At 52.9% G+C, this 26,963-nt stretch overlaps 1 protein-coding gene across 3 annotated transcripts in view; it reads left to right on the top strand.

Moving 5' to 3' along the window:
- PTPRA (protein tyrosine phosphatase receptor type A) overlaps positions 1 to 26,963 on the top strand; it is a 150,148-nt gene that overhangs the window by 9,334 nt on the left and 113,851 nt on the right. For 2 of the 3 annotated variants that reach the window (XM_075420274.1, XM_075420272.1), the window contains exon 2: positions 23,411 to 23,549. The exons of the other annotated variant lie outside the window; for it this stretch is intronic. In XM_075420274.1, the coding sequence (XP_075276389.1) occupies positions 23,532 to 23,549 (18 nt within the window). In that variant the 5' untranslated portion in view covers positions 23,411 to 23,531. The remainder of the gene's footprint in view (positions 1 to 23,410; positions 23,550 to 26,963) is intronic. 3 annotated transcript variants of the gene reach the window in all.

Genomic DNA, 26,963 nt, shown 5'->3' with positions numbered 1-26,963 from the left:
CCATCCTCCTGACCCCCACACTGCAGATATTTAGAGGCATTTCTAAGGTCCCCTCTCAGCCTTCTCTTCTCCAGGCTGAACAAGCCCAGCTCCCTCAGCCTCTCCTCATAGGAGAGATGCTCCAGTCCCCTCCTCATCCTCGTAGGCCTCCGCTGGACTCTCTCCAGTAGCTCCTCATCTTTCTTGAACTGGGGAGCCCAGCACTGGACACTGGGTTGGTGGTTTTGTAGAGCCTTACGTCGGTGTTAGCTGAACCAGGTGGCAGGACGTGATCTTGCCGGGTGCTGCTTGGTCTCTGTTCCTGTGTGGATCGAGGGGGTCTGACGACACTTGGCGTCTCGCAGAAGAGGGTTCTTTGGCTCCTGTGGGACACAAGCCCGGCAGCTTGTAGGAGGCTGGTGGCTCTAGTTTGCTGCAAACTTGAAAGAAGCAGTTCAGGATCCACCCGGCTCGTTTCTGCTCATCATTTTGGAAATGGTTCAGTTGCAAGCATAAGAGCAGTTACAGAAGTGACGCTGCCAGAGTGTGCAGCCTGCCTCTACCGAGTAATTACGCAGCATGTAATGAGGGTGTCTGAAAACATCCATTTCTGTTCCCTCTCCAGCCCCCTTGGAGCAAAGCCAAGAAGTTCAGCCCCCAAACAACCCCCCCCTTTTTGAACTTTAAGGTTAAGAAGCTGAATTTTTATGCTGAAAGCTGTCCTGATTTGTCTGGTGGATGGAGAACAAGGGAAGTCTGAGCACACGTGCATGGGAGAGGTGGAAAGTCCTGAAGAGGGGGAAAATATGCTTCGGAGATGAGCCACGCAGGTCTGATGGTAGCTAGGTGGAAACTTCAGCCAGAGCTCCTGGGCAGCGAAGCAGCCTCAGCGGTGACGGGAAAGCTGAGCTCCTCAGCATCCAAGCCCAGGAATTGACCTATTCAACGATTTGAGAGGGTTTTTTTTTGGAGTTCCTGCAAGATCATGACTGTTTTTAGGAAGCCGAGGACTTTGCAGTTGCTCAATACTTGCTCAGCTGCTTTCGTATGAATTATTTGGAATGATTTTATTTTTGTAAAGTGGATTTAGAGTTGCTGACGTGAGATCTTTGGAGATGAGTGTGTTTAGCTGCTGTGGAAGGATGCGGGGTGGGGAGCAGCAGTGCAAGCCTCCCTGAGCTGCTGTGAGGGGAGGAAGGCTGGCCGCTGCTGTCCCAGCGAGGTGGTGCCCGGCTTGGCGGTCGCGGCTTCGTTAGAGGTGACCGATCCCTGGAGGTGCCGGCAGCCTTCGGACTGAGAGACCAAACCTGTGGATGCCGGTTGCTGCCCACGATCGTGTCGTGCCCGGGCACAGAGCGGGGAGATCTCACCCCCTGGCAGTTTGGCTCAGTTTGGGGGGGAATCTTTAAAATCACATTTTGCAGCGTTTTAAGGATTCCTTCTGTAACGGGACTCGCGGTGCAGCTCCTCGTGCACCCATCAGCACGAGGAGGGGGTTGAAGTGTGCACAGGGGGGTTTGATTTCAGACCATTCAGTGCCCCACGGGCCAAGAAACACAGTTTAAGGGAATTTAGGATCCCGGAGCCCTGTCTGCTGAAATGCCATCCGCACGCGTCGGAGAAGGGGTTGCTGCCCATCTGAGATTGCCTCTTGGTGTTTGGTGTTGAATTTTTCTTCCCCTGCTGCTCCGTTAAGGCGATGTAGTTACAGAAACGCGAGTTACGAACTAACGAAGGGCGCGGGCGGTAGTGCAGCAGCCGGCGTGCACGGATGCTTCTCCCCAGTTTGCGGTCCAACACGGAAGGGCTGTCTCAGGATACCTCTGCTGCGCTTGTCGTGGCCGTGACCGGTCCCATCGTACGGCCGACGCTTTCCATGTTGCTGCAGCCGTTTCCAGCCCTGCGGACGGCCGGGGCAGCGGGTGCGGTGTCTCCCCTTCGGCGCCGGCTTGCGGGCAGGCTCCCAGCCCTGCCCAAAACCCTGCTGGCTGCAGATCCTGAGCCCAGGGGAAGGAAGAGGACTGCTGCTTCCACCTTTTTATTTTTCCATTTTGCCTGTTGCAGTAACAGTTACAGATCTTTTAAAGCATTGCTTGAGCTTTGTCTTCACTAACAGAACTGGCTGGAGAGTTGGGCAGAGAGGAACCTGATGAGGTTCAACAAGGGCAAGGGCAGGGTCCTGCACCTGGGGAGGAACAACCCCAGGCACCAGTACAGGCTGGGGCGGACCTGCTGGAGAGCAGCTCTGCAGAGAGGGGCTGGGAGTGCTGGGGGACGACAGGGTGACCCTGAGCCAGCAGCGTGCCCTGGGTGCCAAGAAGGCCAATGGCATCCTAGAATACATTAAGAGGAGTGTGGGCAGCAGGTCGAGGAAGGTTCTCCTCCCCCTCTGCTCTGCCCTGGGGAGGCCCCATCTGGAGTCCTGTGTCCAGTTCTGGGCTCCCCAGTTCAAGAAAGATGAGGAGCTACTGGAGAGAGTCCAGCACAGGGCTACGAGGATGGTGAGGGGACTGGAGCATCTCTCCTACGAGGAGAGGCTGAGGGAGCTGGGCTTGTTCAGCCTGGAGAAGAGAAGGCTGAGAGGGGACCTTCGAAATGCCTCTAAATATCTGCAGGGTGGGGGTCAGGAGGACGGGGCCAGACTCTTTCCAGTGGTGCCCAGCGACAGGACAAGGGGCAACGGGCACAAACTGAAGCAGAGGAAGCTCCAGCTGAAGATGAGGAAGAACTTCTTCCCTCTGAGGGTGACGGAGCCCTGGCCCAGGCTGCCCAGGGAGGCTGTGGAGTCTCCTTCTCTGGAGATATTCCAGCCCCGCCTGGACAAGGTCCTGTGCAGCCTGCTGTGGGTGACCCTGCTTGGGCAGGGGGTTGGGCTGGGTGACCCACAGAGGGCCCTGCCAACCCCGAACATTCTGTGATTCTGTGACTGGCCTGTTGGTGCAGGGCATTTGCAGGAGGTTATTTTGCTTTTTAGGTGACAGATTGCAGCTCAGTTCGTTTGTGATGCTTTGACTTGACGCTTGAAGAGGTTATCCTCCCGAGTGAGCACCCGAGTCTTTCGTGTCCCTCCTGCAGTTTGAGTCCAGCATAGGGATTTTAAAAGTTTTTTTAAAAAACCCTCTTTCCAGTTCTGATCTCCGTGCAGCATGAGACGTTCCTGCCTCTCTGTTTCCCTGCGCCAGCATCTCCAATGGCGAGAATCCGCAGCATGGCAAAGCCTCCGGCCCAGGCGAGATGGGCTTCAGGCTGCGGCACTGGAGGGTTTTTCTCCAGTCCTTTGATCCCAAGGACTGGCAGCAGCTTGTCCCTGGTGCCTAGGTGCCGGTTTCCAGCATGAGAAGCAGGGTGCGAGACTGTGTCGCTCAGGCAGAGGATGTGTTTCCCCCGAGAGCTTGTCGGGGCGGTGCCGTCGTCAGCCCCTTCCCGACGGCCGAGGGCCTGCCCTGCTCTGCATCCTGGCCCTAGAAGAGGGGTGCTGGAGGGCTGGGGACCGGAGCAGACCCTGAGCTGTGCTCATGGGTTTGCTTTCACCTGTGATTCTTCATTGTGCGTTTCTGGGCAGCGTGGCAATGAAGCGGAGAGTAATTATGTTTGAGCATGAAAGCGCCGATCTTGGCTGTAGGGCTGAAACCTGGTGTTAGGGGCTGAGCAGATGCACGGTGAGCAGCAGGGACACAGACGTCCCTTCCGCTGCTCTCCAGAGGTGCTGCAGCCTCTGCTCTGGGGGGAATCGAAGTTCAGCCACTGGGTTCATTCAGTTTTGGTGGAGTTTTTTGAAGACTTTTGGAGAGCTAAGGCTTGATCAAGCCTTGGGAGGCAGCGTGGCCTCTGACACCCCCTGCGGCACGAGCCCATCCTTTGGACGTGGGCTACCAACTTCCACCTTCAGGCCAGCTCTCAGATAACAGTGGCTTTTGTCAAAGATACGTAAGATTGTTGTGTCCCTCTTCAGTGAGGCGCTTCCAGTGACCCTGTTGTAGCTCCTCAATGTTCTTCCACGAGTTCTCAAGCACCTCTGCCCCAGTTTACCTGTAGTCACTTGGTGTGCAGCTAGAAATAAGCCCATCAAACCGTAACGTTGAATGTTACATTAGAATTGATTTTGCTCATTGTTGGTGGTTTTACTTCATATACTTTTGGAAGCTGGGACCTACTTTTTCTTGAAAGCAGTCAAAACATTGAATAAAATGCTCCAAAGCTTTCAGAGCACTTGAACTGCGTTCTCCCTTCAGACATTCTCGAAGTGGCTTCCATCCTGGATCTGACCCCGAATACCAGCTCTGAGCTGTGCCCGGGTGGCAGAGGTGCTTGGATCTCCCACCGTGGAGAAGTGGGAGGCCTGGGGAAGATTGGGAAGTGATGGTGTGGGGGAGAGGAACTGAGTGTGTGTGGTGCTTAAATCTGTTCTTGGTAAGAAGAGCCACTTGATTTCGTTTCTGAGCACAAGTTTGGTCTGTCCTATTCTGGAGCTAAATTCAGGGCTTTTTTATGGGGAGGGGGTTGAGTCCTCCTTCCCTCCTGGCCCCCAGATGCTAAACCCTCGCTTCTCCACCATGACCTGGCGTACAGCATCACAGTATCTTCAACTCCAGGACTGCAGATGTGCCAGCTGGAGACACTGAGCTTGTACAGGTACAAATCTTGGAAGCAACAAAAAAAATATGACAACTTCAGAAAAACCTTTTTGTTTCTGCTGAATGTTCTCTTTGCTGAGAGCCCAGCGACGTTGAGCAGGCATCTCGGAAGCTTGGCTTGTTTCAGCCTTCGTGCAGCGTTTGGCCTCGTGCAGGATAGCTCCCAGGCTTCGCTGCAGTTCTTCGCAGAGGTCCTTGCACGCTCGCTCCTCGGATCGGTGCGGGCTGGAGCCGTCCGACGTGCGTGTGGTTGCAGGGTGGTGGAAGCAGACCCAGACGCTGTAAGAGGTCCACCTCGCCCTCTGCCCTGCCCGCAGCAAGCAGGCGAGGGCTGCCGAGACCAGCCGTGCTGGGTCACGCTGAAATCTCGCTGCAGATCCGTCCTGCAGTGCCGGAGGGACACACCGAGATGCCGTTTTCGTGCATTTTCATCTCCCCGCTGTAAGCTGCTCTTGGATCCTGCCCCTCCATCTCCATGGCCGAGAGCCAGAAGATGAGCTTGGAAGAAGGTGCTCGAAGGCAGAAAGCCTGGCAGTACCCACGCTGCCCTTTTTTTCCCTTGTCCTCCCTCGCTTTTACAAACCTGTTCCATAAATTGTCTCCTCTGACAAAATCACGCTTATGTCAAGCACTTGCCCACTTAATTCTTCCACTTGTGGTTTTTCTTTCCTCTGGGCAGGGTCATTTCTTAGCAGCTTCAAGCGCAAAGATGACGATTTTTAAGTCTTTCCTGGCTTCAGACAGAGGAGTTGAAACTCTTGAATATTCCTGTCTTCTGTGAGCTCTCTTCCACGAACTCTCCTCCCCTCGCCACCCTGCTCCCGCTTACCGATGCCTGCCTTGCTCACAGATCGTGTGCCCGGGGAGGGACTGGGGAATTCCTGGTTGTGTCACCCCAGGCTGCCTGCTGCCCCCAGGAAAAAGGGAAGAGGTGCGAAAGAAAGGGAGGAGTTGATGTTTCCGTGCCTGCTGAGAAGGGCCGGCTTTTGAAGTGCTCTGAGCCTGAAGTCTCTTGCTTGGAGAATAGATACGATGTGTCCAGCGATGCTGACTGCTTCCCGCTGGAGTTGCCCACTGCCTGATCCAAAATGGATTTATTCGCTCTGAAGTGAGGCTTGTTCAGCTCACTTTACGTCATGAGCAGCTGAAAAAGCAATATGTTTTTGCTTTTTCCTAGCAGAAAACATCCTGCAGAGAATTCTTTATTAATAATAAGCTGCTAAAACTTGTTCTCTTTGACAGCCAGGTATGTGCTGTTAGCTGAACTCAGCAGTTTAGTCCCGTCCTGTAAACCTCCCTGTAACCTTGGTGCCCGCTGTGCCTATTTCACCATTAATATTTGCACTTAATATTCCCACTTACTGCGTAATAACTGGGGATCAAGCCCTGTCTCGTCAAAATCAGGTGTTCGCTGGGGCTCGGGCCCAGCAGCTTCGGCTCTTAGTTAGTCACAGAATCCCAGCATGGTCGGGGTTGGCAGGGACCTCTGTGGGTCACCCAGCCCAACCCCCTGCCCAAGCAGGGTCACCCAGAGCAGGCTGCACAGCACCGCGTCCAGGTGGGTCTGGAGTATCTCCAGAGAAGGAGACTCCACAGCCTCCCTGGGCAGCCTGGGCCAGGGCTCCATCACCCTCAGAGGGAAGAAGTTCTTCCTCGTCTTCAGCTGGAACTTCCTCTGCTTCAGTTTGTGCCCGTTGCCCCTTGTCCTGTCGCTGGGCACCACTGGAAAGAGTCTGGCCCCGTCCTCCTGACCCCCACCCTGCAGATATTTAGAGGCATTTCGAAGGTCCCCTCTCAGCCTTCTCTTCTCCAGGCTGAACAAGCCCAGCTCCCTCAGCCTCTCCTCGTAGGAGAGATGCTCCAGTCCCCTCCTCATCCTTGTAGCCCTGTGCTGGACTCTCTCCAGTAGCTCCTCATCTTTCTTGAACTGGGGAGCCCAGAACTGGACACAGGACTCCAGATGGGGCCTCACCAGGGCAGAGCAGAGGGGGAGGAGAACCTCCCTCGACCTGCTGCCCACACTCCTCCTAATGCACCCCAGGATGCCATTGGCCTTCTTGGCACCCAGGGCACTCTGCTGGCTCATGGTCACCCTGTTGTCCCTGAGCACTCCCAGTCCCTCTCCGCAGAGCTGCTCTCCAGCAGGTCCACCTCAGCCTGTACTGGTGCCTGGGGTTGTTCCTCCCCAGGAGCAGGACCCTGCCCTTGCCTTGGTTGAGCAGGGAGGGCTGTCACCCCAGTGTTGAGAGGAAATGAAGAGTCGATGAGCTCTTACGTGGCAGAGGTGAGCTGATATAAGGTGTAGGTGGTGGTGTTTTGGAGAGTTTATTTTTCTGTTCCCTCTTTTCCGCACATGTTGGACCGCATCTGACGATCGGGTGAGGCAGCTCGGCTTGCTTACCTTGGCGTAAAACTGCTCTCCTCGGCGTGGCACCCGGTCCCGGCTGACGTTTTGGCAGGTTAGTGAGGCAAGTTGGCTGGCGCAGGGCCTGGCACGGGCGGCTGTGGGAACGCCTGGGGTGGGGAGGTGGAGGAGAAGGGAGCTCTCGCCTGGTGGCAGTGGGCTATGTGACCATCCAGCTTGGGGAACCCCAGTAACACACTGCAGAGCTTCTCCCGTCTCCAGCCGGTGCCCCGACCGCCTGACTCCAGCCTTTTGGTAGGCTGAAATAACAATGTGGAAAACAGATGTGACCTGACGATCCTATCTTGTTTAACTATCTATATCCAGATGTTTCCAGCTTGTAGTGCGAATTTCCACTTACAGTCATCCAAGAGCTAAATCCAAGATGCTCACTGCCTTTGTGTCTGGGAAGAGGAGTCAAACTAACCTTAACGTTAGTCCTGTGAACCGTTGTTTTGCTCCGTCCTGCATCTCATGCATCGAGGTCAGGCAAGACTGTCCATATCCAAACCGTCACGTGCATCCAAAAATCAAGGTTCAGATTGGATATTAGGAAAAATTTCTTTCCTGAAGGAGCGGTCAGGCACTGGACCAGGCTGCCCAGGGCTGTGCTGGAGTCCCCATCCCTGGAGGGGTTCAAAAAACGTGTAGATGTGGCACTTGGGGACATGGTTTAGTAGGCATGGTGGCGTTGAGTTGGCGGTTGGACTCGATGATCTGAGAGGTCTTTTCCAAGCTTAATGATTCTATGATTCTATCTCTGCCTGTAGTGAAGATTTTTCTTCATTATCTGGATGAAAGGATTGAAAAGCAAGAGGAATAATGAGAGTAGTCTGTGTTTCAGGGTAAGTACTTTACAAGGGCTTTTTGCCATGTCAGTTTTTGAAGACAGTAGGAATAGCTTGCTCTAAGGGATGCTCTTCCCTCAAGACTGCACATGCTTTGCTTAAATTTCGTTGGCACGTGACCGCTGAGCACTGAAGGACTCCGATGAATTTTTCTGACTACGTTTGAAAGGCAAGCTGTTCTTCCAGCCCCTCGCAGAATCTGTGTGACAGGAGACGCTGTAATCAGGCTGCAGCGGTAATTGCGTTTATAATGTGAAAGACAGAGCAGAGTCTAAAATTTTCATCCTTGACTGGCTCTGTGGGGACTCAAGGTAGTTAAAAACAAAACCAAACCAACAAACCCAACCATCGCTTTTGACATTTGAAATTGGTCTGGGCAAAACGTTAGGAAACGACATACTCTGGGGGACAAGATGATCTAATGCATCTGACTTTAAAGAAACATGCTCCCGTGGAAACTTGTTTCTGTGCCTGTTCCAGAGCACTGGCTGCCGCCCCGATCTCCGCTGCCCCCCCGTACCATCGCCGCGGAGTCAGCAAGTTCCAGTTAAACTTCTCTTCTGCCTTTTGCTGGGTGCGTGTACCTGAGTTAGCTCCATTCCGAAGTAACCAGTTCCTTAGCAGAAGGAAGGCTTCCAGGATGCTACTGGAAACCTATCAACTGTTTCTGGAGGAAAACTGCTTACTTTGAAGTGTTCTGCTTGAGATCTTGACTATTCTAGTGCAGCTGAGCCTTCCTGCGCTGGTTGACCTTCTTGGGACGAAGTTCCAGCCACCCACGTGCATCATCTGCCTTGAGCTTTGAGAGAGAAGCCTGGAGAACCGATCTGTGCCATGGCGTTTTGCCATCGCTGCTCTGTGGTTCCTTTCACGTTGCAGTTGCGATGGATCACGGTCCTCAGTGTGACAACCACGATTTACAAAGCGAAGCTCTCTGCTGTTCCATGCTGTTGAACTGGGAGGGATGTGGAGATGGGAGCTGGGCCAGAGAGACCCCAGCTCAGACCTTTGTGAAAATAGCTCTTTAGGACGAAGACAGCAAAAGGGGCTTGGCGTCCCGGTGGATATGAGCTTGTTTGCATCCAGGTTAGCTCGAGGTTTTCCTTTGGTAAAGGTTTGGCATTCCCTGGCTGGCTGGCTTGAATGCTAGGCTGATTTCTTTCTTGCAGGTAATCATAGGTGTAGCGTGGGCTTCCCCGGTCAGACGTTGCTTGTTCAGTCCCATTCCTCTTCCCTCGTGCTGCACAAAGAATAGAGTAGGCTGTCTTTTCAGGGCCAGATTCCTGGTGGCTTGTTCAGGAGCAAGTGCCAGCAGCCACTCTGGGCATGCATGAAGTGACAGAGGAGAAGCTGGCTTGGAATTGACTGCAGCTTCCTCTCTGCCTCCAAAGGATCTGACCTCCTCGAAAGGTTTCCGTTTCCATGAAATCCACCTGCAGCAATGAAACCTGAAAAAAACCGAGCCGCCAGCTCCAGCAGACTGACTCGTGTTGGTGTTTGGGTTTTTAAGCGGGGTGAGTGAGTCAGCCTGTCCTCTGCTGAGCAGAAAAGCTGAGCTTTCCAGTGGTGCCCAGCGACAGGACAAGGGGCAATGGGCACAAACTGAAGCAGAGGAAGCTCCAGCTGAAGATGAGGAAGAACTTCTTCCCTCTGAGGGTGACAGAGCCCTGGCCCAGGCTGCCCAGGGAGGCTATGGAGTCTCCTTCTCTGGAGATACTCAAGACCCGCCTGGACAAGGTCCTCTGCAACCTGCTCTGGGTGACCCTGCTTGGGCAGGGGGTTGGGCTGGGTGACCCACAGAGGTCCCTTCCAACCTCGACCATTCTGTGTGATTGGGGCAGGGAAAGCACCAGGCCTATTGGCACCGCTTGGCCACCGGTTTCCTGTTGTTCTGGAGGCCTGTGCGTGGCTGCAGGAGCAGCTCTTGGCGCCGTCCTGCTGCCTGTTACGAAGCGGGTGTTTCCAGTGTGCTAAACCACGGAGGAAAAGGGCTCTGCGAGGTTGCTTTGGTTTGAGAGGAGCAAGTTTTCTGCTCCTTGTGCTCTCTGCTGGCTGTCCCCAGCTGCTAAGTCTCAACACTTCTCACAGATTTAATACCTTAGGAGAAATCCTCTTAAAAATCAGAAATGGGGTGCAACCATCTTCCCCGCCGCCACCTCTTTCCCCGGGGGAGCAGGAGTGGTACTTTCTTTATGTAAAGACCTGCCACTTTTCTGAACTCATATATGTTTTTCGTGGCACGCTGGCTGAAACCCCTGCGCCATGCTGGCTGCACCTCCTGCTGACCTCTTCTCTGTTTCCTTTGAAGTCGTAGAGGTTGCTTTGTCGGGGTGCCACAGGCCCCCTGTGTGCTTCTCCATCTCCCACGTCCCGTCCCTGGCTGTGCCGCTGACCTCCTGCGGAGCGATGGAGCTGCTCCCCTCGCTTTTGTTACTTGCTTTTTCCTTTTGTTGAAGCTTTTAGGGCCAGGGTGCACGTTTGCAAGAGTGTCTGGATATTTCCCGTTCTTGGAACTCTGCGATGTCTGTCTCCTCTGCTTGCTGTTTTCAAAAGGAGGACCAGAACCATGCAAAGAGACCGTGTATGAACCTGCAGTTCTAGTACCGGAACTCTAACTGACGACCTTAGGGAGCTGTACCTGGTCACTCCGCAAACAAGTCTTCGTAAACCAGCATTTACACTATAGAACTTCACGCAAGTTGATTGCAAAGTTGCTTAAAGTGGCAGACAATAAAAAATGTTAGCTCTTATGAGGTTAAGGCTTTACAGGTAGATAAGTAGAGCTGGTGGCTACAAAATTGCAGCAAACTCGTACCAAACTCTTGTGTTTAGTCCTTGGGATGCGGCTTTGGTGTATCAGGACCATGCTCTGCATAGTGGACACGCGTATTTTTCATTGTTCATCCCTTCTTCCCGAGACAAGAGCGCAAGGATGTGCGTATAGGAAGTTCTGTCTGAAGATGAGGAAGAACTTCTTCCCTTTGAGGGTGATGGAGCCCTGGCCCAGGCTGCCCAGGGAGGCTGTGGAGTCTCCTTCTCTGGAGATATTCCAGCCCCGCCTGGACGCGGTGCTGTGCAGCCTGCTCTGGGTGACCCTGCTTGGGCAGGGGGTTGGGCTGGGTGACCCACAGAGGGCCCTGCCAACCCCGACCGTTCTGTGATTCTGTGACAACGCCGTAGAAGAGTGTATGTGCCTGGGTGCTGAAGGCACGCACGGAGACTGGCGCTTGTGGAGATGGGAACCGTCCCGACTGAAGTCAAGGCAGATGGGACGCGCAGACTGAACCAGCCCGTCTAGTTTGTGCTTTATTAATTAGACACGCTATCGGAGTCATCTGTATTTTCTTTCCTTTTCTCTTTCCAAACCAGTTCTTCTGCTTCTTCGCCCGCAGAGCTGCTAGTGAGGAGCACAGTTTGAATCTTGAAGGCTTTCATGGCAGTGCTTGTTTGTCGTGGGCTCTGTTAGTGCTGTAAAAACTTTGGGGTGAGAACTCGGTGGAGCTTTGTGAGCTGTGGGTATCGTAATCTTTGGAGTTGACGGTGCTCTCCTGCATGCTGTCGGTGTTTGCAAACACAGTTCCACCCCGTGTGTTAAGGTAGGCTGCTGCTTGCCATGGGATGCTTAAAAACAGGATTGAAAAGGTGACTGGGTAAACTGGTGGAAGGAAAGTGCGAAGATCCCTGGGCAGAAACAGTCCGTGCTGGAGACTGGGAAGTGTTCTGGGGAGAAAATGGGATGTGCTGGTGTGGGTCTGACCTTGCTTCCTAGACCTGCTGCTGGTTGCTGTGGGAGGTACTGAATTAAACACATCTCAGAGGTGGTCTGTTGTGCCCCTTTAGACAGTCTCAGGCTGTAGCTGTGCACACTAATTTTTGCCAGTTTACTGAAGATTTTGGAGGTTATATCCATGAGCTGGGAGCTGGGAATTGAGGTTTCCCCAGATTTCCCCTTGGATCTCTATCTTCCAGTGGGTTAATGTCTGTGTCCTGGGTGGCAGTGCCCTTCTCTGTGCGTGGAGGGTGCAGTGGATTGTAAAACCCTTCGAGCGCGGTACACCCACGCCTGGTGTGGGAGATGGCAAAGCTCCGTGAAGCCAACCTGTGCCTCGTATCCGCCTGTCAGACCCGTGGGGCTGTTTTACAGCCGCCGTTTGGCGGGGTGGAGGAGGGGTTCTGTGGGTTTGCTTTATGTCTAATGCTCTTCATGAACATGAGGAAGAACTTCTTCCCTCTGAGGGTGACGGAGCCCTGGCCCAGGCTGCCCAGGGAGGCTGTGGAGTCTCCTTCTCTGGAGATATTCCAGACCCGCCTGGCCGCGGTGCTGTGCAGCCTGCTGTGGGTGACCCTGCTTGGGCAGGGGGTTGGACTGGGTGACCCACAGAGGTCCCTGCCAACCCCGACCATGCTGTTATTCTGTGACTCTTCCAGGGAAAATGAGCCGCAGGATCGACCCCGCACAAATCAGGGGGAAGCGGCTGTTAGCGATCGGTTTGTCAGCGAACTCGGATATTGCACAGATCCCTTCTCCTCACAGCAGGACAAGGTGATGACCGTGTCCAGGCTCTTCCCTTGCACGTACACAGAGCACATGCTATCCCTGAAGTCCTTTTCCCAGGCGTGGCACGCCTTTGTGCAGGCACAGCGTCTACCGCCTTAATGGGATGCTGGTGTCTTCTATCAGCGAGTTAATTGAGTCCCTGGGCGCAGGGATATTTCCTGCATCCTTTTCTCAAGCTGTGCGTCTACCTCCGGGGCTTCGCTGCTGCTGAAGATGCTGAGCTATCTGGCCTGCCCGAAGCCAGCGGAGGTGAAATGGCCGGTAAACCTTTGGGATTGCTTTCAGGCTCGGGGGGGATGCTCACGCTGAGAGAGCTGCTGGAGTCATTTTAATTGCGACCTGCTTATTGTGAACACAGCGGGAGATCGCTGCTTCTCTGGAGCCCTGAAGCCGTGGGTCACCCTGCGACCACGTGTGGATCGCCCCACGCCGTGGGTCACCCTGCGACCACGTGTCAATCGCCCCGAGCTGTGGGGCACAGGTATGCGCTGGGAGAGATCGCGGCCGGTTTGTTCCCAGCTGAGGGTGAGGTCTCTCCGGGTCCTGCGCTTCCTCCTCAACTCATGTCAGACGTCAGTGATTTTGTAACACAATTTTGTAGGCTGATTCCTCCTCCTGAAAGCAAGCAGCGCTGTTGCTAGGGGAAGGGGAAAAAAAAAAAAACCTCAGGAATACTAATCTTCAGCGGTCCAACGCTGTAGATAATACTGAGTCACTGCTGAAAGCTTCAAAGCAAAACAGATGTTCACTTGCTAGTGACTAAGGATTAAAGGTAGCAGATGAGCAAAGTTTCAACTGGAGTGTTTAATTTGTGGTTGGCAACTGAGACAAAGCATGAGCAAACAAGGTGCGATGCGAAAATGGGCCCCTTCTGTCTCACAATCGCCTGCATGTTTTCATTAAAACTTTTTTTCCATTTTTTCTCTCTCTTTTTTTTTTTTTTAAATAGGTCTTTCCGGCTTGACTCATTCTCACTGTAATTGTAACCTTTAGTTCTGGGTGGGAAGGCAATTATTTTGCAAGGCATGAGACCAGTGGTAGGGTGAGTGGGCTTTTGTTGCTGCTTCTGTCATCTCACTATTTGAGGAGTCGCTTCTCGAAGTGTCTTGTGTCTGTGAAGCTGGGGGTCGTTATACTTGTCAAAAAAAAGGAAACTGGACTTAGTGGTGCATCTGCTTAGCCTTGCTTTCGAATTCAGGAATGAGTAGAAGGCTTTGAATCTGAATGTGACTGTCATGCAGCTGTTAGTCTTTGAGTAAGAGGCAATTTCTGAAGACCTATGTTCCTAAAAAAAAACACGTTAAAATAAGATCAGAACTGCGATCTCAGAAACCTGGGCTCTTTGGGCAGCCAACACTGGAAGCTCCTTGAGATGCTTCTGGACTAGGTGTTAGGTTGCCATTCCTCTGACTGTTGGCGAGAAGCCTGCAGCACTCCCTGGCTGTTGGAAGCGCGGGTGCTGCGTCCCTCCGTGTCCCTCAACTCTGAGCACCCATGCAGAGGAGCGTGCGATTTATCGGTGGAGCGTGAAAGGGCAGGAATTGTGTCCTGGTCCCTCTGCTCAGCGGCGTGTGCAGTGTGAGTGCTTGTGGGTTTCTCAAGTCCAATGGATATCCAACGTAAAGCACATAAAAAGTCCTGAGAAAGAGGACCATGGCCAGAACTTCCCTCCTAGGTAAGTCCATTGGTCACTACGCTGTGTAATTCCGGTGTAGTGACTTGCATATTTGGCTGCTTAGCATCGCAGCATCGTCAGGGAAGGACAGCAAAGAAAGACCATGGGCTGAGCCGGCTGCTCTCCCTGGGTTGTGGGAAGTGGGTTTGAACTCTTGAGCCCGCGTGGGAGCTGGAGCCAGGGCTCCATCTCGCTGGGCTTGCAGGATTTAGCTTTTCTTATTGGCAAGTTCTAGATGGTTTCTATTAAGAAAAAGGCTTTTTGGATCTCTTCTGGGGGTGCCTCCCTGTGTAGGCAGGAGTTTGTATGCTGAGCACTTAGTCGTCCATCCCACTTAAGGGAAGAGGTGCAGACACCGAACCTTGTTGGCGCCTTATTTCACTTAATTCTTGCATTTAATTGTTCTTGATAGGGCTTCTAAGAGAGCCTCTGCCAAAATGAAGACGCTAAAAATTGAAATAATTATTGCGGTGATGGAAGCAATCAAAGAGGCCATCAGATTCCTGGTCTGTGTGCAGTGGAGGAAAGGAGCAGGCTGGGTTTGATCTGATCTCCTGGGACGCGCTGGGCTCCAAGAGTTAATTTTGCCCTCAGCTTCTCTGTCCATGAGTAATCCATTTGTGCTGGAAGTAAATGGCAATTTCCTGCAGTGAGGACAGGCTTCACTACTGGGGAAAATGATGTGTATTTATCATCCGTGTAGCTGATGCTCTCTGTTCCTTTTTCACTTGTTCATCTAAACTAAAGTCTTTAGCGATGATCTTGCCTGCATGATATCAGATTTCTTAGTGAACTACAAGTATTTTTCTTTCATGCTTGTGCTCTTTCCCTGCACTTTTTATCACTGCAATAATCAAGCAACATCCTTCAAGAAGACTGAGCAGATAATGTGAGATTCTCCAACTTTTTTGAGCCAAAACTATAAGTACAGGTAGGAGATGGAGCAGCTCATCCTAGAAGCCATTTCCAGGCACTTGATGGATGAGATAATCATCAGGAGCAGTCAGCATGGGTTCACTAAAGGGAAGTCCTACTTGACCAGCTTGAGAAACTTCTACGATGAAGTGGCTGGCCTGGTAGATGAGGGGAGAGTGGTGGGTATTGCCTACCTGGACTTCAGTAAGGCCTAAGACTCTGTCTCCTGTAAGATCCTCACAGAGAAGCTGTTGATGTACAGACTAGATGAGAAGACAGTGAGGTGGGTTGAAAACTGGTGGAATGGTTGGGCCCAGGGGGTGGTGACCAGTGGCATGAAGTCTCGTTGGAGGCCAGTAACTCGTGGTGTACCCCAGGGGTCAGTATTGGGTTTGATCCTGTTCAACATCTTCATTAATGACCAGGAAGATGGGGCTGAGTGCACCCTCAGCAAGCTCGCTGGTGACACCAAACTGGGAGGAGTGGCTGATACACCAGAGGGTCAAGCTGCCGTTCAGAGGGACCTCACCAGGCTGGAGAAATGGGCCAATGGGGACCTCATGAAGCTCAACAAGGAGAAGTGCAAAGTCCTGTCCCTGAGGAGGAACAACCCTGGGCAGCAGTATCTGCTGGGACCACCTGGCTGGAAAGCAGCTTGACAGGAAAGGACCTGGGGGTCCTGGTGAACACCAAGCTGACCATGAGCCAGCAAGGTGCTCTTGTGGCAAATTTCGGTGGCCAGGGGTGTCTTGGGCTGCATTAGACCAAGCGTGGCCAGCGGGTTGAGGGAGGGTATCTTTCCCCTCTGCTCGTCACTGGTGGGGCCACACGTGGAACATGGTGTCTGGTGCTGATCTCCCCAGTACAAGAGAGACATGGACAGACTGGAGAGAGTCCAGCAAAGGGCCACAAAGATGATTCAGGGACTGGAGCACCTCATGTAGGAGGAAAGGCGGAGAGAGCTGGGACTGCTCAGCCTGGAGAAGAGAAGGCTGCAGGGGTCTCACCAATGTCTGTAAATACCTGGAGGGAGGGCGCAAGGAGGATGGAGCCAGGCTCTTTCCAGTGGTGCCCAGTGACTGGACAAGGGGCCATGGGCACAAAGTGAGACACAGGAAGGTCCCTCTGAACATCAGGGAACGCTTTTTGAGTGTGAGGGTGACGGAGTGCTGGAACAGGTTGCCCAGGGAGGTTGTGGGGTCTCCCTCCTTGGAGATCCTCAAGATCTGTCTGGACATGGTCCTGGGCAACCGGCTCTGGGTAGCCCTGCTTGAGCAGGGGGGTTGGACCAGATGCTCTCCAGAGGTCCCTTCCCACCTCAGCCCCGGTGTGATTCTGAGACAGGGAGGCTGAGGTCCTCAGGAGGCACGGGGTGGGCTGAGCCCTCTGGAGGGGTATGGTTGTGGAGATAAATGCAGCTGGGTCTCGAACCGCGCAGCACTGTATGGCCACATCTTGTTTGGTGTATGCAGTGCTGCGCAAATGTGAAAGGCTGAATAATTCTGCTGTTTGGGACTAACTTGTGTCTTTATGCTGTGTGTTTTCTTTTGCTTGCTTCCTCCTTTCACCTTCCCAGCTGTCTCCTCGGAGCAAACTTCCGTGACTCTGATTGTTCTGCTTGTTTTCATTCTCCGTCTTGGGTCAATGTATTCTTTTTTTTCTAAATGTGGTTTCCTAAAGCTCTGCAAAATGCTCTTTCCCTGCTGCCTTTTGCAGTATGAGTTGCGAAAGGCAGGAGAGGGAGTCCTACTTCAGGTGCATTTCTTCCTTGATCTGTTTTTCTTTTTAAAAGTGACTAAAACCGCAAATAAATAAATGCTAATTTTTGCTGCCATCTGCGAACGCAGGCCGAAGCCGTTGCAGAGCGGCGTTTTTAGTGCTTTCTTTATCTGTTAAGGGGAGGGGTGGGGAAATAGCTCTTTGCATTAGCAGCAATAACCTATCTCCCACAAATTGTAGTCTGTGCTCCCATCTACCGCGAAAACCCAAAGCAAACAACGATCCGAGCGGAGACAGGAAGCCTTTTGGGTGTAATTGCCGGTAGATCTTTGCTTTCACGAGTTTTGGTTTCACCCAAAAAGGCAGCCAAGCAGCGCTGCGGTTCGCTTTGGGTGGATTGCTTACGAGCTCTCCCTGTGCTCTAATTTGACGTTTTTGGCAGCTTTGGGAGTTTTAAAACATCCTCTGCAAGAGTCTCCTGGCCACGCTGAATAGGACCGTCCCGTGGAGGGAGGGAAGGGGCCGGGGCACGGCGACGGGGGTGAGCTACACCCCAGCGACAGCCCTGCCTCCGGGCTCCTGCGTTTTGGCCTCGAGCCTCCGTTTTCGTAATCCTGCCCTGATGCCTCGCCTTCTGCACGGGTCGGAGGTGGAGAACCCTCCGGTTTGACCCGGTGGGACTGGGAGGCAGCTCTCTCCCATCATCTGAGCGCAGAGGGGGTGGTGGTTCGGGGGGGGAGGTCAGATTTGGCGAGATCAGAAGCCCTTGCTGGTATCAGGACATGGTTTGGGGGCTGATTTGGAGGCTGAACAAGAAAAATCAAACCTGGAATATGGTCCAGAAAACTGTAAAACAGGTCTGGAATATCACAGAATCACAGAATAGTCGGGGTTGGCAGGGACCTCTGTGAGTCATCTAGTCCAACCCTCCTGCCCAAGCAGGGTCACCCAGAGCAGGCTGCACAGCACCGCGGCCAGGCGGGGCTGGAATATCTCCAGAGAAGGAGACTCCACAGCCTCCCTGGGCAGCCTGGGCCAGGGCTCCGTCACCCTCAGAGGGAAGAAGGTCTTCCTCGTGTTCAGCTGGAGCTTCCTCTGCTTCAGTTTGTGCCCGTTGCCCCTTGTCCTGTCGCTGGGCACCACTGGAAAGAGTCTGGCCCCGTCCTCCTGACACCCACCCTGCAGATATTTAGAGGCATTTCGAAGGTCCCCTCTCAGCCTTCTCTTCTCCAGGCTGAACAAGCCCAGCTCCCTCAGCCTCTCCTCATAGGAGAGATGCTCCAGTTCCCTCCTCATCCTCGTAGCCCTCCGCTGGACTCTCTCCAGTAGCTCCTCATCTTTCTTGAACTGGGGAGCCCAGAACTGGACACAGGACTCCAGATGGGGCCTCACCAGGGCAGTGTAGAGGGGGAGGAGAACCTCCCTTGACCTGCTGCCCACACTCCTCCTAATGCACCCCAGGATCCCATTGGCCTTCTTGGCAGCCAGGGCACACTGCTGGCTCATGGTCACCCTGTCGTCCCCCAGCACTCCCAGTCCCTCTCCGCAGAGCTGCTCTCCAGCAGGTCAGCCCCAGCCTGCACTGGTGCCTGGGGTTGTTCCTCCCCAGGTGCAGGACCCTGCCCTTGCCCTGGTTGAACCTCATCAGGTTCCTCTCTGCCCAACTCTCCAGCCTGTCCAGGTCTCGCTGTATGGCGGCCCAGCCTGCCGGTGTATCCACCACTCCTAATATGGAGCAGGTCTGGTTCCCGGAGCCCGTGTGTTGGCTGGCTGGTGCCACGGTGGAACCCCATGTCGGAGAGGGGGGAGGCCTCGCCTGTGAAGTCCTCCTGGCTTTTTCTAGTGTGTTCATCGCACGGTCGTGTGAGGTTTCCAAACCCTAATTAGCCTGTGATTTAGCATCAGGTCTTTAGGGAAGCTTGTCGCAGCGCTGCGTAATAGCGTAATAAAAACCTAACTGCTGAGCTTTAATGTGTCAAAATGACTCATTTAAAATATCGCGCTGGAGATACAAGAGTCTAGAAGGTAACTAAGACTTGCGTGGGGAGGGAAGATTGAGTAATGGTCCCACAGCTGTAATTGAGGGGGAAAAGATCTTCCGTGTCAGGCCTGAGGAAGCGGTTTATCTGCCGGGAGAGTTGTTTTGCTCCCTCGTGCGCTGGATCGGTTCGTCTGGCAGAAGTCGGCCCTTGCCTGGGTAGGTGCATGCGAGGAATTCAGCTCCTTGGCAATCCGATGCATTGTGCAAGCTGTGCCTTGTATAAATTGCTGCAGTATTGATTCTGTTTCTGTAATTTTTAAAAATAAAGCTTCTTTCTACAAAGCTTCAGCATTTCTGGTCTCATAGTCTCCTACAGCACTTCATGAAACGTGCAGGTGTCTTTCCCCTATACCCCAGTCTGTGAGTACATGATACTCGGCTTCCTCCACATATTCTCTGCTTGCTGGGTGTGATATTCCCATTATAAAGAACTGTTTTATTGAATCCTAGAGGCAGATGCCACCTGCCTTTCTGTATCATGTGGAAGTTGAGATCCGACAGGTTGGTGCATAGTCCTGCCCTTCTGGGAGCAAGAAATTGGGATGGAAACAGGGAAAGCATCCATCTCCCTATAGCTCACCCCATTCCATACAGAATCATAGAATGGTTTGGGTTGGAAGGGACCTTAAAGATCATCTGGTTCCAACCCCCCTGCCATGAGCAGGGACATCTTCCACCAGCCCAGGTTGCTCAGAGCTCCATCCAACCTGGCCTTGAACCCTGCCAGGGAGGGGGCAGCCACAGCTTCTCTGGGCAGCCTGGGCCAGGGTTTCACCACCCTCATGGGGAAGAATTTCTTCCTAGTTATCTAATCTAAATCTGCCCTCTTTTAGTTTAGAGCCGTTCCCCCTTGTCCTATCACTACACACTCTTGTGCAAAGCCCCTCTCCATCCTTCCTGTCGGCCCCTTCAGGCACTGGCAGCTGCTCTAAGGTCACCCCGGAGCCTTCTCTTCTCCAGGCTGAACAGCCCCAACTCCCCCAGCCTCTCCTTGTAGGAGAGGTGCTCCAGCCCTCGGATCATCTTCGTGGCCTCCTGTGCACCCGCTCCAACCCATCCATGAACACGAACACATCCAGAGCTCACCCCCCTTCCTCGTCTGAATGTGGAGCAGCCGCCTACATCTCCTCCCGTCCCGCAGGAGGCCAGGGAAGTGGCAGGCAGACGTGCAGAGGATTATTATATTTGATCAGGCTTTGAAATGGGCTGTAGATAAAGCCCTTGGTGTTTACTGGGCCATTAAACATTTATTAGCCTCTATCCCAGTGTGTCGGTAGCACTGTAAATAACAGCTGTGATGGAAGAGAGGGGTCAGCCATAGCCTTTCGCATTGATGTTGGTAAATGCAGAAGCAGGTGGGGTAGTTTTGAAGAGCGTGGTTGGGGGAAGCATCTGCCCAGATGCCTTGGAGAGAAGGGGCGGGTGAGCTGGCAGGCTGGAGCTCTGCTTTGTCCCAAGGAAACGCTGAAATCTTAGGAAGTGGGAAAATTTAAACAACAATGAAAAAAAAGAATAGGGCCTGAGTTAGGAGTTAATTTATCCCTGCCCTTCCTGACAAAAACCCATGATGCCCTCGGATCGGGGTGGCTTTTGGATCTGGGTTTAATTAGGTTGAAGGAAGGTTCGTGCCTCTCCCCCCGCCCTGCCCCAATTAACCCCCCGGCCGCCCCGTGCTCAGCCCCGCACGCCGGGCTCGCCGGGGCCGTGGGTTTCGCATGTCGACGTTTCCGTCGCCGGCCTCGTATTTCCCGTTCGCCCCCTCCCCAGGCTTTACCCGGGAGCGGAGAAGCGTCGCCACGGGGCTGAGACTTGGCTCGTGGGGTCATCGCTGCAGCGCCCGATGGGATGAGAGGGGTTTGGAAAGGGGGAGCGGGAAGGGATTACTCTGTATGGCTGGGAGGCCCCGGCCTGGTGCTTCATACCGCAGGCGAACCCTCTGAAGTCAGTGAGATTGTAAAGCGTGGAAATCGGTACAGAATTTGGCATTTTCCTAGAAAAGTGGGGAATATTTGTTTTACTTGCATATAAATTACTTCTAATAAGATTCTACGGACGTGACTGATCCTTTTGATCACACCGTTGCTCCTGCAGTCCCAAAGTTACTCTTGCTATCCTCTCATTTTAAATAATTCTTTAAAAAAAAAAACCCACTTGCGTGGGAAATATCGGTGGTTGCTGCCGGGCTGTGAAGCGTTGCTGGGGATGACTCAGGCGGCAGCGTGTCCTCGTGCGCTTGGGACCTGCGGTGTGAACGGAGAAAGGAGATGGTCTTGTTTTCACACTCCCTCATTTAGAGTCTCTGCCGTATTCCTGTTCCACCATTTAGATGCCGTCAGGCTGAGGGATAATTAGAGGGAGCCTGTTTCGCTACAAAGCCGGAGCAGGAATCCGCGTTGCCCCGAGCAAGCCTGGGTTATTTGTTGGGGAATGCAAAGCGATGGAGTGGGCGTCCGGGGAGCACTGGGGCACCACGAGGGAGAAGATGCTCTGCTGCTTCTCCCCCCTGTCTGCAGAATATATCTCCTTTCTACACCGACTTAAAACGGATTGATCGTCCCCTTTATCAAGTGCAGATATAAAAGCTGTTGTTGCAATACTTTGGAGCGAGGATATCGGTTCTTGCAGGGGTGCTCTGCAGCCTGGCAGTCCCCGTCAGCTATGCCAAGGTGCTGGGGGGCAAAGCCGGGAGCTGGGGCTCGCAGGCGTCGGTTCCGCTGCCGGCTTTGCTGCCTGGGTGCTGCGGGGTGGTTTGGGGGCTGTGAACAGCAGCTTGCTCCGGGTGAGAGGGCTTTAATGCTCTAATAAAGCATTATAAGAGAAAACATCAGCTTCTCACTTGCTATAGTTGAGGGGGACATGAAATTTTGCCCCTATGTTCTACCAGCATAGGTAATTTTAGCTATTTGAGGCTTGCCTTACCTTCTTATAATGCATCTTACCTGTTTATGCGTTGTGTGGCACGTGGAAAGGGTGGTTAGCTGTGGCTGAAAAGGAGATCTAAAACCAGAAGGAGCCCTACAGAAAGTAACCAAGAACTTGAATATATTTAACTGAGTAACTGAGAAAATAACCAGGCACCTGTAAGCTGTTTGCTGAGGGAAGAATTCAGTCGTCTCTCCCCCAGCCTGATGAAGTCCTTATTGTTTTCCTCTCCCCCTTACTCACAGACCCGCAGCTCCAGAAGAGCCACCTCCCCGCTCCATAGATGCTCTGACTGATACATGCCTGATTCCACCTCGGAGCCGTTTTTGTGAGCAGAGCGCAGCTTTGAAGGCACCTTCCCCTGTGTCAGGGCCCCAGAGGGGTTTGTGCGGTTGAAAGGTTTGTCCCCTTTTTCCACTGATGCTGGGTGGCCTAACCAGGGTCCTGCTCCTGTCCACAAACCTCGCCTTCTCTAGAAAAGAGGAAAGAAGGTGATTTTTAAAGCAACGGTCTAGATTTGGATGTAAGATCTGACACAACTGGAGATCTTTCCAGCTTGGGGCCAAGTGCTGTAGATTCCTCATTATTTTCTCTGCAAAACAGAACAGTTTAAGACTAATTTTTTTGTTCTTCGTTAGGTTTCTGGTGTATTAACAGACTGCGTAGCGTTCGGCTGCTCCACAGATGGCCTGAGCTAAGGTCTTCAGTCATCTTCTCCACCTTTTCCATGCTTTCTGCAGGCTGGTGTCCCTGCAGCTGGGCTTGTAATACTTCTATAAACTTATTTTATATGGAGTCTACGTTAGTGGCTGGGAGAATCGCCGTTAGGTGGGACAGTCCCAGTCACCCACAACAAAATTGTTGCATCAAATTGCCTGCGTCAGTAAAGGCTTGGGGCGGACCTGCTGGAGAGCAGCTCTGCGGAGAGGGACCTGGGTGTCCTGGTGGACGACAGGTCAACCCTGAGCCAGCAGTGTGTCCTGGCTGCCAAGAAGGCCAATGGCATTCTGGGATGCATCAGGAGGAGTGTGGCCAGCAGGTCGAGGGAGGTTCTCCTTCCCCTCTACACTGCCCTGAGGAGGCCCCATCTGGAGTCCTGTGTCCAGTTCTGGGCTCCCCACTTCAAGCAAGATGAGGAGCTACTGGAGAGAGTCCAGCAGAGGGCTACGAGGATGAGGAGGGGACTGGAGCATCTCTCCTATGAGGAGAGGCTGAGGGAGCGGGGCGTGTTCAGCCTGGAGAAGGGAAGGCTGCGAGGGGACCTTTGAAATGCCTCTAAATATCTGCAGGGTGGGGGTCAGGAGGACGGGGCCAGACTCTTTGCAGTGGTGCCCAGCGACAGGACAAGGGGCAACGGGCACAAACTGAAGCAGAGGAAGTTCCAGCTGAAGATGAGGAAGAACTTCTTCCCTCTGAGGGTGACGGAGCCCTGGCCCAGGCTGCCCAGGAAGGTTGTGGAGTCTCCTTCTCTGGAGATATTCCAGCCCCGCCTGGCCGCGGTGCTGTGCAGCCTGCTCTGGGTGACCCTGCTTGGGCAGGGGGTTGGACTGGGTGACCCCAGAGGTCCCTGCCAACCCCGACCATTCTGTGTGATTCTGTGTGAAAATTCAAGCAGGTGGGGCAATAAAAAGGCTGTTTGCTCAACGTGGCTGATCCGTGTGAAACGACTCGCTCACCTTGGCACAAGCCATTAACTGGGTGTTTCTCTCTTACAGGGCGCATCGAGAATAATCATCAGCCTTAACGAGGATTGATTGTGTGCTACCCATCGTCGTCCCGGGTTGATATTAATCGGCAAAAAGCTTTGACCGTCGCGTTGGGGAGGTGAAAAGCTGAATGAGCGTCCCTTGGAAGGTATGGTAGAAACATGGAAGCGGTGTTTTGGGTGTGCAGCGGCTGCCGCTGTAGCTGGCTCAGGGAACAGCAGCCCGCGGAGGTGCTGAGCCTGCAGCTTTCCCGTGGATCCCCAGCTCTCTGCCTTACAACAGCTGCGTGGTGAAACCTGCGCGCCGTCATTCTCCTGTTTGAGCTTCATGAGCGTGGTGGTCTTAGGCTGGGGGGGTTGCCTTTGTTCTGATGCAGACTTTCATGAATCCAGTATTTTCTCTTGATTGACTTTGAGGAATCTTTCGTTTTTGAAACTTAGTTTACTGTGTGTTGCGAGGCAGGCAGATTTGGGGTATCCATATTTGCACTATTCTGAAGAGAGCTTTGCTTGAGGCTTTTTTTTTTTCTTGGTTATACAAACCACTGTTAGGTTGAAATACACTGACCTCTGCTATTCCCTCGGCACAGACAGGTGCGTAATTTTGGCATGAGTGATTTATTGAGGAGGGGAAAAGAAAAAACCCGGAGTCTTTTTGAGGAAAGGAACGTCATGGAGTAGGAAAGAAGGTTATGGACTAAGGAGGACCGTTACTCAGGATGTTAGTGAATTAAAAAACAGCATCCAGCAGGCAGTTTGTAGGCAGTTGTTCTGGTCACAGTTCTTCCTGTGGACTGAGCTGAGGAAAAGTCTGAGGAATGCTTTAAAAAAAAATAAATCTTACTGTAAGATTCCTTGTTCGATATTTCAGAGGACTCGTTCCAACCAAAATGGATTTGATGCTGTGATGGTGTTGCTGGCGTAGCAGATTGAGATGTGTGAGTGAAACCTGGTGATTTTTATAAACAAGGTCTTTTTTTAAAGCATTTCTTGTTGCTGTGGCTGTCGCAGATTCACCCTCTGGAGATGAAATTTGTGTATGTGGTTTGATATTTCCTCAAAGCTTGCACGTGGCGTCCCGCTGACACTGCGTGCTTCACAAACTTGACCAGTTTATGGTTTCGTATAAAAATTCTTTGAACTCTTTGCAAACCTGGTGTGATACCTCTGTGCCAAACTGAAGTCAGTCGTAACTTTTATGGGTGACTAAATGCTTCCCTTGAATTTGTGTGAAACTTTACAGTCCGTTCCAGATCTGTTAGCGTGTGTCTATGTACTTGACTAAATTTGGTGAGGTGTTTTGCGACGTGTATTTTTTGGTCTGCTTGGCTCACTTTTTGATTTGGGGCAAACTCCTGTTGAGGTCAACAGCTGCGTTAGTCCCACTAATTACTGAGAAGTGGCCAACTGTCCTAGCAGAAAGGCTTTATCTCTGGTACATGCTTTCTCCATACCTGGAGTTAGTCAGAGATGCAGAGGAAATTTGTCTGTGATGCACACCATAAACGTCAATAACCTAAACTCCATTTAACATTCAGTTTTTGCTTGTGTAAGAACAGCCTTTTTGGAGAAGCAAGGGGCTGAACATGTTCAAATATCTACCAAAATGCTAAAAAGCTAATGGGATCCTGGCATGCATTAGGAGGAGTGTGGGCAGCAGGGCGAGGGAGGTTCTCCTTCCCATCTACTCTGCCCTGGGGAGGCCCCATCTGGAGTCCTGTGTCCAGTTCTGGGCTCCCCAGTTCAAGAAAGATGAGGAGCTACTGGAGAGAGTCCAGCACAGGGCTACGAGGATGAGGAGGGGACTGGAGCATCTCTCCTACGAGGAGAGGCTGAGGGAGCTGGGCTTGTTCAGCCTGGAGAAGAGAAGGCTGCGAGGGGACCTTCGAAATGCCTCTAAATATCTGCAGGGTGGGGGTCAGGAGGACGGGGTCAGACTCTGTTCAGTGGTGCCCAGTGACAGGACAAGGGGCAATGGGCACAAACTGAAGCAGAGGAAGCTCCAGCTGAAGATGAGGAAGAACTTCTTCCCTCTGAGGGTGACGGAGCCCTGGCCCAGGCTGCCCAGGGAGGCTGTGGAGTCTCCTTCTCTGGAGATATTCCAGCCCCGCCTGGCCGCGGTGCTGTGCAGCCTGCTCTGGGTGACCCTGCTTGGGCAGGGGGTTGGGCTGGGTGACCCAGAGGTCCCTTCCAATCCCAACCATTCTGTGATTCTGTGAAAATAATACAGGTCCTATTGTAATCCAGTGAATGTGTACGACCAAGATTCTACCCGCACTCAGGCAGTATCTTTCTCAAAAAACCCTGTGGTCTGGATGTGCCTGTTGAGGCTGCTTGTCTGTTTGGGCTTGGAAGCTGGCAATTCAGGGCCGGCTGGAATCCTGAAGCTGCTGGGATCAGCAGGATGTGCCTGAGCTCATGAGAACCGGAGCAGCCGTGGGCTGGTGCTTCACCATGGCCAGTGCTGTCCGATCTGACTGGCCAGCGTAAACCATCTCAGCGAAATCGCTTGCGTGACAGCGGTTTGCCTTGCACGATGAAACCGGCTGTGGCTGTGACTCGGCCAGAGTGAAACGGTCCCACAGCACGCTCCTTCCACAGCAAACTGCTTTCAGAGCAGAATCACAGAATCACAGAATAGTAGGGGTTGGCAGGGACCTCTGTGGGTCACCCAGTCCAACCCTCCTGCCCAAGCAGGGTCACCTACAGCAGGCTGCACAGCACCGCGGCCAGGCGGGTCTGGAATATCTCCAGAGAAGGAGACTCCACAGCCTCCCTGGGCAGCCTGGGCCAGGGCTCCATCACCCTCAGAGTGAAGAAGTTCTTCCTCATGTTCAGACAGAACTTCCTGTGCCTCAGTTTGTGCCCGTTGCCCCTTGTCCTTGCAGGACAGCAAGGTGCAGAGCTGGGCTCCTGGGACATGTTCTGCTGTTTCAGGTGACGCGGGCTGCTGGGCAGTTGGGTGCCGGAGATGTCCGTCGTGCTCTGAGCCTCCTGACTCTTGCGGACTACTGGAAAGGTGTTTTGGGCTGGGTGGTTTTTCTCCCTCAAGCTGGGGTTATGAAATGGCCAGTGTTAGCTGGAAGGGCTTGAGCACCCTTTTGTGCTTTTGTGGGTTGCTTTTCAAAGTGTTTCATTATCCATCACTTACTGATTCTTGTCACAGGTCCAAAACATTCAGATTTGGATTATGTGGGAGAAAACTAATGCGTGACGTCTGCACAAAGCTGCCCACTCAGATGTATCGCTAGATTTCTGGGCTTTGTTTTTCCACTGGTCACGCTCACTTGTCACAAGTTACCGTCCTCTTTTCATCAGCCATTCCAGCAACCTCGCACGGTTATTCTAGCTCAGACTTAGCACGGGGTATGACGCTGGCAGACCAGGCAGCTCGCATTTGCAGAACACAGGTAAGAAGACCTGAAAGTTTAGATCTGAAACCTCGAGCGCATCCCGAAAATGCTCTGCGGGTGTCATTAGAAACCTTGGGATCCCAGACGTCGTGGTGCTCCCGGGTTTGGTGGCACCTCTGAGCAGAGGTCGCGGTGGTCTCAAACCAAAGC

Source organism: Opisthocomus hoazin, chromosome 5 (assembly GCF_030867145.1).
Source record: "Opisthocomus hoazin isolate bOpiHoa1 chromosome 5, bOpiHoa1.hap1, whole genome shotgun sequence".
Classification (NCBI taxonomy): Eukaryota; Metazoa; Chordata; class Aves; order Opisthocomiformes; family Opisthocomidae; genus Opisthocomus; species Opisthocomus hoazin.
Note: the sequence above shows the minus strand (reverse complement) of the source record. Positions and strands in the feature narration are given on the sequence as shown.